The sequence below is a fragment of the Psilocybe cubensis genome, chromosome 3 (genome assembly GCF_017499595.1).
Source record: "Psilocybe cubensis strain MGC-MH-2018 chromosome 3, whole genome shotgun sequence".
NCBI lineage: Eukaryota > Fungi > Basidiomycota > Agaricomycetes > Agaricales > Agrocybaceae > Psilocybe > Psilocybe cubensis.
In genome coordinates, this window is record NC_063001.1 from 4,158,080 (window position 1) to 4,171,317 (window position 13,238).

The following is a 13,238-nucleotide window of genomic DNA, read 5'->3' on the forward strand; positions in this document are numbered from 1 at the left end:
CTCATGTCAAGAGTATAAATAGCTTACCTGGGTCCTTACCTAACAATCAATTGATTGATTGTTGTGAATCTTAATTGGACAGTTCATGATCCGGTCCATCAAAAATGTTTCCACGGTACTAAGGAACTTTTCCCGAGGTACTAAGTAACTTTTCCCATGTACTAAATTAGATCCGGCCCTTCACAATCACATGCCTTTCGGAAGTTCACACGCCTACCTTACTTCCTACTAAGGTTAGACTTAGTTAGCTTAGGGTTGGGGTTAGGTTAGGGCTTAGGGTTTAGGGTTTAGGGTTTAGGTTTAGGTTTAGCTATTTAATCCAATGTGTTGCTTGTAAGTAGATGTTTGTTACTTTGTAGCAAGGAATACTTACGGTTAGGGTTTTTTTCTAATGCTTTACGCCTTACGCGCTAGTATTCTTTTCATCGGTTGTAAGATTTGGATATTCTGCCGAATTCTGGATGTTCCCTCTCTTGTGAGATTGAACGTCTATGAAGTATTATCTCGTTATCACTTTCGATACTTATCTGTTCAGCAGCTTCAACTAAAGCAGAATGATAAGTTTCATTAACGTTTTGAGTTTCGGGAACAACACCACCTTTTTCAGCGATGTCTTCATCCAGTTTACGAAAGACTGTTTTCTTCCACACATTTGCAAGGTCGAAAAGATTAGTATTGCGCTTTCGCGATACTATCCAACGACTTCCGAGTAGTCCTATCTTCCTCAAATCCGGTACGAACTCAGTTTCTCCGTCCACGAGGATCTGTGTGAACAGCTCCGGGCGAACATCATCGAGGTCGTGAACGTAATTTGGATCTGGTTTGATAAGGGGTCTGGACGAGTCTGCACTATACAGACCTTTCTCGGCATGTTCATACCATGCCGACCAGTACTCGGTAATAGTCTTTCCAAGTTCAGCAGCTGAAAACCAATTCCATACCTGATCAAACCTGGTTTTAAGTACAAGAATGGATTCGTCGTGCTCTGCGACTCGTAAAGCAAATCGCTTTTCCCAACGTTCTTGTATATTCTTCTTACACCAAGACATGACTAGGTTTTCGGGATAACCGCGCATCAAATAGAGAGCGTTAAGGTCTCTAATTGCTCCAATGTAGATTTCCTTGGTACTACATAGCACGGCTAACCTGGATAACTCTCCAATGTAGACGCCACGTTTGACGTCCAAAGGATGATGTGATACCCATGGAATTCGTTCTCGGTTGTTTCCTGTCTTGACAAATGGCTTCCAATGAAGTTTTCCAGACTCCTTGAATATGAAAGCATCGAGAAATTGACATCCCGACGAGGAAACAGCCCATTCGATAACACAACCATCGAACATTATTGTTTCTTTAATAAGATTAAGTGCAAGTGCTTCGGACTCGGCGTAAACAATTGCGAAACAATCGTCGATGTACCTTCCATAGAAGGCCACGTTTGGGTGGTCTAAGATTTTTGACTTTATTTCAAAATGGGCTCCAAAGAGGTTAGCAAGGTCCGGAGAATCCGCGACGCCCATTGCGAGGCCATTTTTTTGTCTAAAATATCTAGACCCATGTTGTGTTATCAATTGCGTATTGCCAATCTCGATAGCACGTTTAAAGATGCCCAATTTAACCAAGTTATTCTCTAACGAATTTGGATTAATATGGGCTAATGCAGTGTTTTCTTCCGAAGCGTTGAGTAACCATTCCTCGTACATACTACAAACGATTTCGATGCACAAGTCCAACGGAATATTGGGATAGAAAGCAACTACATCTCCAGTGACAAAATACCATTGTCTTTTGGAGTCTATACGCAATTGGCTTAATCTCGTAAAGAGATCCTTCGTTCCGTGTATGATTGAAGGAGTCGATTTAATAATCGGCTTAAGCTCTTTTGATACAAACTTGGCTGCAGGATTAAATACTACAGAGTGACACGGAATTATGGGCCTAAATCCAGTAGGTTTCTTGTGGATTTTAGGTATACCATGAAATTGAGGATACTTGAACGATGATCCGTCTTCCGGTACATTCGATAGAAAGAATCGAGACAACCCAAGTTCAAATAGAAACAGATGTTCATCTTCGACAGTACGTGCGAGCGTTTGCATCTGTATCATTTTGCTCTTCATCACTTCTTGCGCAACTTCGAATTCTAACTCTTCGTAGTTACGTTCATCTTCAAGAAGATTGAGCTCATTCCTTAATATCCAGTCGCGTTCAGACACCGCGAGGCCAAGATTCTTATCTGTCATCGTAATAACATAGTTGTTATCGATAAGAAACTTACGGATCTTGTCCCTTTTAGGAGAGAACGCGTGCTTTCGCATCTCCGTAAGGGCTTCTTCCGGGATACTTGCGATCGTGCGTTGCACGTACCGACGTCCCATCGAAAGGCCAAGTTCCATGTATTGCGGTAATACTGGGAGTTTCTCTTTCTTTTTTGAGCTTACTCCATAATCTGGATCAAAAGGTTTATTCATGCCTTCCTTAAACAAAAAATAGATACGCCATCTTATTCTTCGTTGAAAATCATTCCATGCTTGCATGATCAGACTTTTAGAAGGCAGAGTGAAAAACATATAATTAAGTCCGAGAGAGAGATCGTTTGCTACATCAACAGGGACAGAAACACCAGGACTACAATGTACACTACTACGATACTGGCCAGCCAACAAGAATGATATTGGAGTATGTAAGTGTACGAAAGAAACTGCGTCTGTTTTAGTCATGGTGAGTATATCGTCAGGAATAGAGTTGGGGAAAGCGGGTCTCACCGACGTAAATGATGCTACAGTAGACCGCGCGTCTAGGCTCTTGCCTTTCCCTTTCCCTTTGGATCGTTGTTCTTGACGGGAGCTCTCCCCTTCCCTTTCTTCTTGTTGTCGACCTTGTTGGAAGCCTTGGTTTGAGGCTTGCGTTGCGAAGGCGTCGACGACGACTTGGGTTTCGAAGGGCCAGCTTTCCTGGCCTGAGGTTGAGGAGCCTTGGACGAATTCTGGCCAGACAAAGTCTGGGTAATTAGAGTAATAATTAGTATCCAGAATTATGGGTGAAGGGTTACGAAAACTTGCCTTCTTGCCCACAGATCCAAGGTTGAGCTTCTTGAGACGTGCATTCAAGCCCTTATCAATAAGGGATTGAATCGACGGACCTGGTTTGGTCGCGTCGGCCATCTCGACATCGGCTGTTGCCGCAGTCATCCGCTTTTTCTCAATCTTAATTGCCAAGGCGCGGTGGCGCATGTTGACAATCTGTTTGATATGAGAAAAGATCGCCGGCAGTATAGTTTGCAGCGCACTGCATTCGGCTTTCTTTTGCGGAGACACTACCCACTCTGCTATACGTCGAACTCCCTTGTTGTCTGTAGAGAAAACAGGGAGCTTGTAGCTGGATTTGCGATCATCGTAAGTTGCCTTAACGATGAGGGCAGCAGCTTCGTAGCAAGAGTTGAGCGCGCATTTATCATCCCAAAAAGCCAGCTCGTCCTTTTTCGCCTGAACGGCGCCGTCGTTAATTGCCTTTTGGAAGGCGTCACGAGCGGTAGAGAACGTAGTGGAGACTCGAAGAGCCTCCGCTGACCCGGCATCCGCGAATTCCTTCGTAAGTTGGAACTCGGGTGCCTTCACCTTAAGGCGATTGGGTGTGTTGCCTGCGCTAACGGCAGATTCAAGGCGCTCGAGGCTAGCCTTGACTGTTTCCCTCTTATCGCACCACGATGCGAGGTTGAGGAGAAACTCCCTAAGGGCAGCACGATAGTCAAAAAAGACGCAGTCTATGACTTGGTCAACGGAGCGGCACTCAGCTATTTTTTTGATGACCACAGTGGCCAGCTCGTCGATCAGAGCGTTATGGCGGCCTGCTTCATCGTTGACGCCGAAGACGGTGTTGTTGACGACGGCCTGGGTGAGTGCGTCCAGGGTGGGGGACATGGCACGAGAGAAAGCAGCAGAGTATTGGGATGACATAGTGGCTGATGGATAATAGCAAAGTCGTTGGGTTTAGGGGGGGAGCGAGCACCGAGCGAAGCGAGGTGCGAGCGACTAATTTAAACTGTGAGTTAAATGGAAAGTAGCCAGAGGGCTGTTGATTGTTATCAGCAGCCAGCCCTTTCGTCTTTATAGAGTTTAGGGTTTAGGGTTTAGGGTTTAGGGTGGGAGCGAGCACCGAGCGAAGCGAGGTGCGAGCGACTTGTTTAAACTGTGAGTTAAATGGAAAGAAGCCAGAGGGCTGTTGGGGGATCCCAACAACCAGCCCTTTCGTCTTTATAGACTCTTCAGTGGCTATTCTTAGAAGGAATGTTCTAGACATCCGATGACAGCGCGTGAAGTGATGCTGCGCAGCTGTCATGTATCTTACCGACTATCACAAATCTGTCAATGTTTATTGTCAAGTTAGACAGGTCTCTGATGAACAGAGTGTCACGGGTCAATGTGGCACATGGTAACCTGTCAAAAGTGGATCCAACACTTTTGTTCTTTGACATCGTGGGTTATTGACTGTGATGTGAATCACATGGATATAGAGTACTCTGGTTACGTGGCTCCGAGTAACCGCGACATGGGAATATTCACATGTCTAGAGTATAAATAGCTTACCTGGGTCCTTACCTAACAATCAATTGATTGATTGTTGTGAATCTTAATTGGACAGTTCATGATCCGGTCCATCAAAAATGTTTCCACGGTACTAAGGAACTTTTCCCGAGGTACTAAGTAACTTTTCCCATGTACTAAATTAGATCCGGCCCTTCACAATCACATGCCGTTCGGAAGTTCACACGCCTACCTTACTTCCTACTAAGGTTAGACTTAGTTAGCTTAGGGTTGGGGTTAGGTTAGGGCTTAGGGTTTAGGGTTTAGGGTTTAGGTTTAGGTTTAGCTATTTAATCCAATGTGTTGCTTGTAAGTAGATGTTTGTTACTTTATAGCAAGGAATACTTACGGTTAGGGTTTTTTTCTAATGCTTTACGCCTTACACGCTAGTATTCTTTTCATCGGTTGTAAGATTTGGATATTCTGCCGAATTCTGGATGTTCCCTCTCTTGTGAGATTGAACGTCTATGAAGTATTATCTCGTTATCACTTTCGATACTTATCTGTTCAGCAGCTTCAACTAAAGCAGAATGATAAGTTTCATTAACGTTTTGAGTTTCGGGAACAACACCACCTTTTTCAGCGATGTCTTCATCCAGTTTACGAAAGACTGTTTTCTTCCACACATTTGCAAGGTCGAAAAGATTAGTATTGCGCTTTCGCGATACTATCCAACGACTTCCGAGTAGTCCTATCTTCCTCAAATCCGGTACGAACTCAGTTTCTCCGTCCACGAGGATCTGTGTGAACAGCTCCGGGCGAACATCATCGAGGTCGTGAACGTAATTTGGATCTGGTTTGATAAGGGGTCTGGACGAGTCTGCACTATACAGACCTTTCTCGGCATGTTCATACCATGCCGACCAGTACTCGGTAACAGTTTTTCCAAGTTCAGCAGCTGAAAACCAATTCCATACCTGATCAAACCTGGTTTTAAGTACAAGAATGGATTCGTCGTGCTCTGCGATTCGTAAAGCGAATCGCTTTTCCCAACGTTCTTGTATATTCTTCTTACACCAAGACATGACTAGGTTTTCGGGATAACCGCGCATCAAATAGAGAGCGTTAAGGTCTCTAATTGCTCCGATGTAGATTTCCTTGGTACTACATAGCACGGCTAGCCTGGATAACTCTCCAATGTAGACGCCACGTTTGACGTCCAAAGGATGATGTGATACCCATGGAACTCGTTCTCGGTTGTTTCCTGTCTTGACAAAAGGCTTCCAATGAAGTTTTCCAGACTCCTTGAATATGAAAGCATCGAGAAATTGACATCCCGACGAGGAAACAGCCCATTCGATAACACAACCATCGAACTTTATTGTTTCTTTAATTAAATTAAGTGCAAGTGCTTCGGACTCGGCGTAAACAATTGCAAAACAATCGTCGATGTACCTTCCATAGAAGGCCACATTAGGGTGGTCTAAGATTTTTGACTTTATTTCAAAATGGGCTCCAAAGAGGTTAGCAAGGTCCGGAGAATCCGCGACGCCCATTGCGAGGCCATTTTTTTGTCTAAAATATCTAGACCCATGTTGTGTTATCAATTGCGTATTGCCAATCTCGATAGCACGTTTAAAGATGCCCAATTTAACCAAGTTATTCTCTAACGAATTTGGCTTAATATGGGCTAATGCAGTGTTTTCTTCCGAAGTATTGAGTAACCATTCCTCGTACATACTACAAACGATTTCGATGCACGAGTTCAACGGGATATTGGGATAGAAAGCAACTACATCTCCAGTGACAAAATACCATTGTCTTTTGGAGTCTATACGCAATTGGCTTAATCTCGTAAAAAGATCCTTCGTTCCGTGAATGATTGAAGGAGTCGATTTAATAATCGGCTTAAGCTCTTTTGATACAAACTTGGCGGCGGGATTAAATACTACAGAGTGACACGGAATTATGGGCCTAAATCCAGTAGGTTTTTTATGGATTTTAGGTATACCATGAAATTGAGGATACTTGAACGATGATCCGTCTTCCGGTACATTCGATAGAAAGAATCGAGACAACCCAAGTTCAAATAGAAACAGATGTTCATCTTCGACAGTACGTGCGAGGGTTTGCATCTGTATCATTTTGCTCTTCATTACTTCTTGCGCAGCTTCGAATTCTAACTCTTCGTAGTTACGTTCATCTTCAAGAAGATTGAGCTCATTCCTTAATATCCAGTCGCGTTCAGACACCGCGAGGCCAAGATTCTTATCTGTCATCGTAATAACATAGTTGTTATCGATAAGAAACTTTTGGATCTTGTCCCTTTTAGGAGAGAACGCGTGCTTTCGCATCTCCTTGAGGGCTTCTTCCGGGATACTTGCGATCGCGCGTTGCACGTACCGACGTCCCATCGAAAGGCCAAGTTCCATATATTGCGGTAATACTGGAGGTTTCTCCTTTTTCTTAGAGCTTACTCCATAATCTGGATCAAAAGGTTTGTTCATGCCTTCCTTAAACAAAAAATAGATACGCCATCTTATTCTTCGTTGAAAATCATTCCATGCTTCCATGATCAGACTTTTAGAAGGCAGAGTAAAAAACATATAATTCAGTCCGAGAGATAAATCGTTCGCTACATCAACAGGGACAACAACACCAGGACTACAATGTACACTATTTCTATACTGGCCAGCCAATACGAATGATATTGGGGTATTGAGGTGTACGAAGGAAACTGCGTCTGTTTTAGTCATGGTGAGTATATCGTCAGGAATAGAGTTAGGGAAGGCGGGTCTTACCGACGTAAATAATACTACATTAGACCGCGCGTCTAGGCTCTTGCCTTTCCCTTTCCCTTTGGATCGTTCTTGACGGGAGCTCTCCCCTTCCCTTTCTTCTTGTTGTCGACCTTGTTGGAAGCCTTGGTTTGAGGCTTCCTCTGCGAAGGCGTCGACGACGACTTGGGTTTCGAAGGGCCAGCTTTCTTGGCCTGAGGTTGAGGAGCCTTGGACGAATTCTGGCCAGACAAAGTCTGGATAATTAGAGTAGTAATTAGTATCCAAAATTATGGGTGAAGGGTTACGAGGTTTTAGGGTTTAGGGTTTAGGGTTTAGGGTTAGGGTTTAGGGTTAGGGTTTAGGGGGGGAGCGAGCACCGAGCGAAGCGAGGTGCGAGCGACTTGTTTAAACTGTGAGTTAAATGGAAAGAAGGCCAGAGGGCTGTTGGGGGGTACCAACAACCAGCCCTTTCGTCTTTATAGACTCTTCAGTGGCTATTCTTAGAAGGAATGTTCTAGACATCCGATGACAGCGCGTGAAGTGATGCTGTGCAGCTGTCATGTATCTTACCGACTATCACAAATCTGTCAATGTTTATTGTCAAGTTAGACAGGTCTCTGATGAACAGAGTGTCACGGGTCAATGTGGCACATGGTAACCTGTCAAAAGTGGATCCAACACTTTTGTTCTTTGACATCGTGGGTTATTGACTGTGATGTGAATCACATGGATATAGATTACTCTGGTTACGTGGCTCCGAGTAACCGCGACATGGGAATATTCACATGTCAAGAGTATAAATAGCTTACCTGGGTCCTTACCTAACAATCAATTGATTGATTGTTGTGAATCTTAATTGGACAGTTCATGATCCGGTCCATCAAAAATGTTTCCACGGTACTAAGGAACTTTTCCCGAAGTACTAAGTAACTTTTCCCATGTACTAAATTAGATCCGGCCCTTCACAATCACATGCCGTTCGGAAGTTCACACGCCTACCTTACTTCCTACTAAGGTTAGACTTAGTTAGCTTAGGGTTGGGGTTAGGTTAGGGCTTAGGGTTTAGGGTTTAGGGTTTAGGTTTAGGTTTAGCTATTTAATCCAATGTGTTGCTTGTAAGTAGATGTTTGTTACTTTATAGCAATGAATACTTACGGTTAGGGTTTTTTTCTAATGCTTTACGCCTTAAGCGCTAGTATTCTTTTCATCGGTTGTAAGATTTGGATATTCTGCCGAATTCTGGATGTTCCCTCTCTTGTGAGATTGAACGTCTATGAAGTATTATCTCGTTATCGCTTTCGATACTTATCTGTTCAGCAGCTTCAACTAGAGCAGAATGATAAGTTTCATTAACGTTTTGAGTTTCGGGAACAACACCACCTTTTTCGGCAATGTCTTCATCCAGTTTACGAAAAACTGTTTTCTTCCACACATTTGCAAGGTCGAAAAGATTAGTATTGCGCTTTCGCGATACTATCCAACGACTTCCGAGTAGTCCTATCTTCCTCAAATCCGGTTTAGGGTTTAGGGTTTAGGGTTTAGGGTTTAGGGTTAGGGTTTAGGGGGGGAGCGAGCACCGAGCGAAGCGAGGTGCGAGCGACTTGTTTAAACTGTGAGTTAAATGGAAAGAAGGCCAGAGGGCTGTTGGGGGGTACCAACAACCAGCCCTTTCGTCTTTATAGACTCTTCAGTGGCTATTCTTAGAAGGAATGTTCTAGACATCCGATGACAGCGCGTGAAGTGATGCTGTGCAGCTGTCATGTATCTTACCGACTATCACAAATTTGTCAATGTTTATTGTCAAGTTAGACAGGTCTCTGATGAACAGAGTGTCACGGGTCAATGTGGCACATGGTAACCTGTCAAAAGTGGATCCAACACTTTTGTTCTTTGACATCGTGGGTTATTGACTGTGATGTGAATCACATGGATATAGATTACTCTGGTTACGTGGCTCCGAGTAACCGCGACATGGGAATATTCACATGTCAAGAGTATAAATAGCTTACCTGGGTCCTTACCTAACAATCAATTGATTGATTGTTGTGAATCTTAATTGGACAGTTCATGATCCGGTCCATCAAAAATGTTTCCACGGTACTAAGGAACTTTTCCCGAAGTACTAAGTAACTTTTCCCATGTACTAAATTAGATCCGGCCCTTCACAATCACATGCCGTTCGGAAGTTCACACGCCTACCTTACTTCCTACTAAGGTTAGACTTAGTTAGCTTAGGGTTGGGGTTAGGTTAGGGCTTAGGGTTTAGGGTTTAGGGTTTAGGTTTAGGTTTAGCTATTTAATCCAATGTGTTGCTTGTAAGTAGATGTTTGTTACTTTATAGCAATGAATACTTACGGTTAGGGTTTTTTTCTAATGCTTTACGCCTTAAGCGCTAGTATTCTTTTCATCGGTTGTAAGATTTGGATATTCTGCCGAATTCTGGATGTTCCCTCTCTTGTGAGATTGAACGTCTATGAAGTATTATCTCGTTATCGCTTTCGATACTTATCTGTTCAGCAGCTTCAACTAGAGCAGAATGATAAGTTTCATTAACGTTTTGAGTTTCGGGAACAACACCACCTTTTTCGGCAATGTCTTCATCCAGTTTACGAAAAACTGTTTTCTTCCACACATTTGCAAGGTCGAAAAGATTAGTATTGCGCTTTCGCGATACTATCCAACGACTTCCGAGTAGTCCTATCTTCCTCAAATCCGGTACGAACTCAGTTTCTCCGTCCACGAGGATCTGTGTGAACAGCTCCGGGCGAACATCATCGAGGTCGTGAACGTAATTTGGATCTGGTTTGATAAGGGGTCTGGACGAGTCTACACTATACAGACCTTTCTCGGCATGTTCATACCATGCCGACCAGTACTCGGTAACAGTTTTTCCAAGTTCAGCAGCTGAAAACCAATTCCATACCTGATCAAACCTGGTTTTAAGTACAAGAATGGATTCGTCGTGCTCTGCGATTCGTAAAGCGAATCGCTTTTCCCAACGTTCTTGTATATTCTTCTTACACCAAGACATGACTAGGTTTTCGGGATAACCGCGCATCAAATAGAGAGCGTTAAGGTCTCTAATTGCTCCAATGTAGATTTCCTTGGTACTACATAGCACGGCTAACCTGGATAACTCTCCAATGTAAACGCCACGTTTGACGTCTAAAGGATGATGTGATACCCATGGAACTCGTTCTCGGTTGTTTCCTGTCTTGACAAAAGGCTTCCAATGAAGTTTTCCAGACTCCTTGAATATGAAAGCATCGAGAAATTGACATCCCGACGAGGAAACAGCCCATTCGATAACACAACCATCGAACTTTATTGTTTCTTTAATTAAATTAAGTGCAAGTGCTTCGGACTCGGCGTAAACAATTGCAAAACAATCGTCGATGTACCTTCCATAGAAGGCCACATTAGGGTGGTCTAAGATTTTTGACTTTATTTCAAAATGGGCTCCAAAGAGGTTAGCAAGGTCCGGAGAATCCGCGACGCCCATTGCGAGGCCATTTTTTTGTCTAAAATATCTAGACCCATGTTGTGTTATCAATTGCGTATTGCCAATCTCGATAGCACGTTTAAAGATGCCCAATTTAACCAAGTTATTCTCTAACGAATTTGGATTAATATGGGCTAATGCAGTGTTTTCTTCCGAAGCATTGAGTAACCATTCCTCGTACATACTACAAACGATTTCGATGCACAAGTCCAACGGAATATTGGGATAGAAAGCAACTACATCCCCGGTGACAAAATACCATTGTCGTTTGGGGTCTATACGCAATTGGCTTAATCTCGTAAAGAGATCCTTCGTTCCGTGAATGATTGAAGGAGTCGATTTAATAATCGGCTTAAGCTCTTTTGATACAAACTTGGCTGCAGGATTAAATACTACAGAGTGACACGGAATTATGGGCCTAAATCCAGTAGGTTTCTTGTGGATTTTAGGTATACCATGAAATTGAGGATACTTGAACGATGATCCGTCTTCCGGTACATTCGATAGAAAGAATCGAGACAACCCAAGTTCAAATAGAAACAGATGTTCATCTTCGACGGTACGTGCAAGAGTTTGCATCTGGATCATTTTGCTCTTCATTACTTCTTGCGCAACTTCGAATTCTAACTCTTCATAGTTACGTTCATCTTCAAGAAGATTGAGCTCATTCCTTAATATCCAGTCGCGTTCAGACACCGCGAGGCCAAGATTCTTATCTGTCATCGTAATAACATAGTTGTTATCGATAAGAAACTTACGGATCTTGTCCCTTTTAGGAGAGAACGCGTGCTTTCGCATCTCCGTAAGGGCTTCTTCCGGGATACTTGCGATCGTGCGTTGCACGTACCGACGTCCCATCGAAAGGCCAAGTTCCATGTATTGCGGTAATACTGGAGGTTTCTCTTTCTTTTTTGAGCTTACTCCGTAATCTGGATCAAAAGGTTTGTTCATGCCTTCCTTAAACAAAAAATAGATACGCCATCTTATTCTTCGTTGAAAATCATTCCATGCTTGCATGATCAGACTTTGAGAAGGCAGAGTAAAAAACATATAATTGAGTCCGAGCGACAAATCATTTGCTATATCTACAGGGACCACCACACCAGGACTACAGTGTACACTACTACGATACTGGCCAGCCAACAAGAATGAGATCGGCGTATGTAAGTGTACAAAAGAAACTGCGTCTGTTTTAGTCATGGTGAGTATATCGTCAGGAATAGAGTTGGGGAAGGCGGGTCTTACCGACGTAAAAGGTACTACATTAGACCGCGCGTCTAGGCTCTTGCCTTTCCCTTTCCCTTTGGATCGTTCTTGACGGGAGCTCTCCCCTTCCCTTTCTTCTTGTTGTCGACCTTGTTGGAAGCCTTGGTTTGGGGCTTCTTCTGCGAAGGCGTCGACGAGGGTTTGAATTTCGAAGGGCCAGCTTTCTTGGCCTGAGGTTGAGGAGCCTTGGACGAATTCTGGCCAGACAAAGTCTGGGTAATTAGAATAGTAATTAGTATCCAGAATTATGGGTGAAGGGTTACGAGAACTTGCCTTCTTGCCCACAGATCCAAGGTTGAGCTTCTTGAGACGTGCATTCAAGCCCTTATCAATAAGGGATTGAATCGATGGACCTGGTTTGGTCGCATCGGCCATCTCGACATCGGCTGTTGCCGCAGTCGACCGCTTTTTCTCAATCTTGATTGCCAAAGCGCGGTGGCGCAAGTTGACAATCTGTTTGATATGAGAGAAGATGGCTGGCAAAATGGTTTGCAATGCGCTGCATTCAGCCTTCTTCTGCGGTGACACTACCCAATCTGTTATTCGACGAACTCCCTTGTTGTCTGTAGAGAAAACGGGGAGCTTATAGCTGGATTTGCGATCATCGTAAGTTGTCTTAACGATGAGGGCAGCAGCTTCATAACAGTTATTGAGTGCGCATTTATCATCCCAAAAGGCCAGTTCGTCCTTTTTCGCCTGAATGGCGCCGTCGTTGATTGCCTTTTGGAAGACATCACGAGCGGTGGAGAACGTAGAGGAAACTCGAAGAGCTTCCGCTGACCCGGCATCCGCGAATTCCTTCGTAAGTTGGAACTCGGGAGCCTTCACCCGAAGGCGATTGGGGGTGTTGCCTGCGCTAACGGCAAGTTCAAGGCGCTCGAGGCTAGCCTTGACTGTTTCCCTCTTATCGCACCACGATGCGAGGTTGAGGAGAAACTCCCTAAGGGCAGCACGATAGTCAAAAAAGACGCAGTCTACAATCTGGTCAATGGAGCGGCACTCAGCTATTTTCTTGATGACGACAGTGGCCAACTCGTCGATGAGGGCGTTGTGGCGGCCAGCTTCGTCGTTGACGCCAAAAACTGTGTTGTTGACGACAGCCTGGGTGAGTGCGTCCAGGGTGGGGGACATGGCACGAGAGAAGGCAGCAGAGTAAGTGGAAGACAT

At 44.0% G+C, this 13,238-nt stretch overlaps 5 protein-coding genes across 5 annotated transcripts; all 5 read right to left on the reverse strand.

The window, feature by feature from the left end:
• Positions 1 to 422: 422 nt before the first annotated feature.
• On the reverse strand, positions 423 to 2,396 carry JR316_0004132 (uncharacterized protein; the record flags this gene model as incomplete). The annotated part of the gene is made up of 2 exons (XM_047889901.1): positions 423 to 2,236; positions 2,279 to 2,396. The coding sequence occupies 2 exons, from the start codon at positions 2,394 to 2,396 to the stop codon at positions 423 to 425; spliced, it is 1,932 nt and encodes a 643-aa protein (XP_047752275.1).
• A 401-nt stretch (positions 2,397 to 2,797) lies between these two features.
• JR316_0004133 (uncharacterized protein) lies at positions 2,798 to 3,956 on the reverse strand (the record flags this gene model as incomplete). The annotated part of the gene is made up of 2 exons (XM_047889902.1): positions 2,798 to 3,001; positions 3,075 to 3,956. 2 exons carry the CDS (start codon positions 3,954 to 3,956, stop codon positions 2,798 to 2,800), a joined length of 1,086 nt encoding a protein of 361 aa, XP_047752276.1.
• A 3,400-nt stretch (positions 3,957 to 7,356) lies between these two features.
• On the reverse strand, positions 7,357 to 7,825 carry JR316_0004134 (uncharacterized protein; the record flags this gene model as incomplete). Its single annotated transcript, XM_047889903.1, has 2 exons — positions 7,357 to 7,557; positions 7,763 to 7,825. The coding sequence occupies 2 exons, from the start codon at positions 7,823 to 7,825 to the stop codon at positions 7,357 to 7,359; spliced, it is 264 nt and encodes an 87-aa protein (XP_047752277.1).
• A 1,882-nt stretch (positions 7,826 to 9,707) lies between these two features.
• Positions 9,708 to 11,756, reverse strand: JR316_0004135 (uncharacterized protein; the record flags this gene model as incomplete). The annotated part of the gene is made up of 2 exons (XM_047889904.1): positions 9,708 to 11,521; positions 11,564 to 11,756. The coding sequence occupies 2 exons, from the start codon at positions 11,754 to 11,756 to the stop codon at positions 9,708 to 9,710; spliced, it is 2,007 nt and encodes a 668-aa protein (XP_047752278.1).
• Positions 11,757 to 12,082: 326 nt separating this feature from the next.
• Positions 12,083 to 13,238, reverse strand: JR316_0004136 (uncharacterized protein; the record flags this gene model as incomplete). Its single annotated transcript, XM_047889905.1, has 2 exons — positions 12,083 to 12,283; positions 12,357 to 13,238. 2 exons carry the CDS (start codon positions 13,236 to 13,238, stop codon positions 12,083 to 12,085), a joined length of 1,083 nt encoding a protein of 360 aa, XP_047752279.1.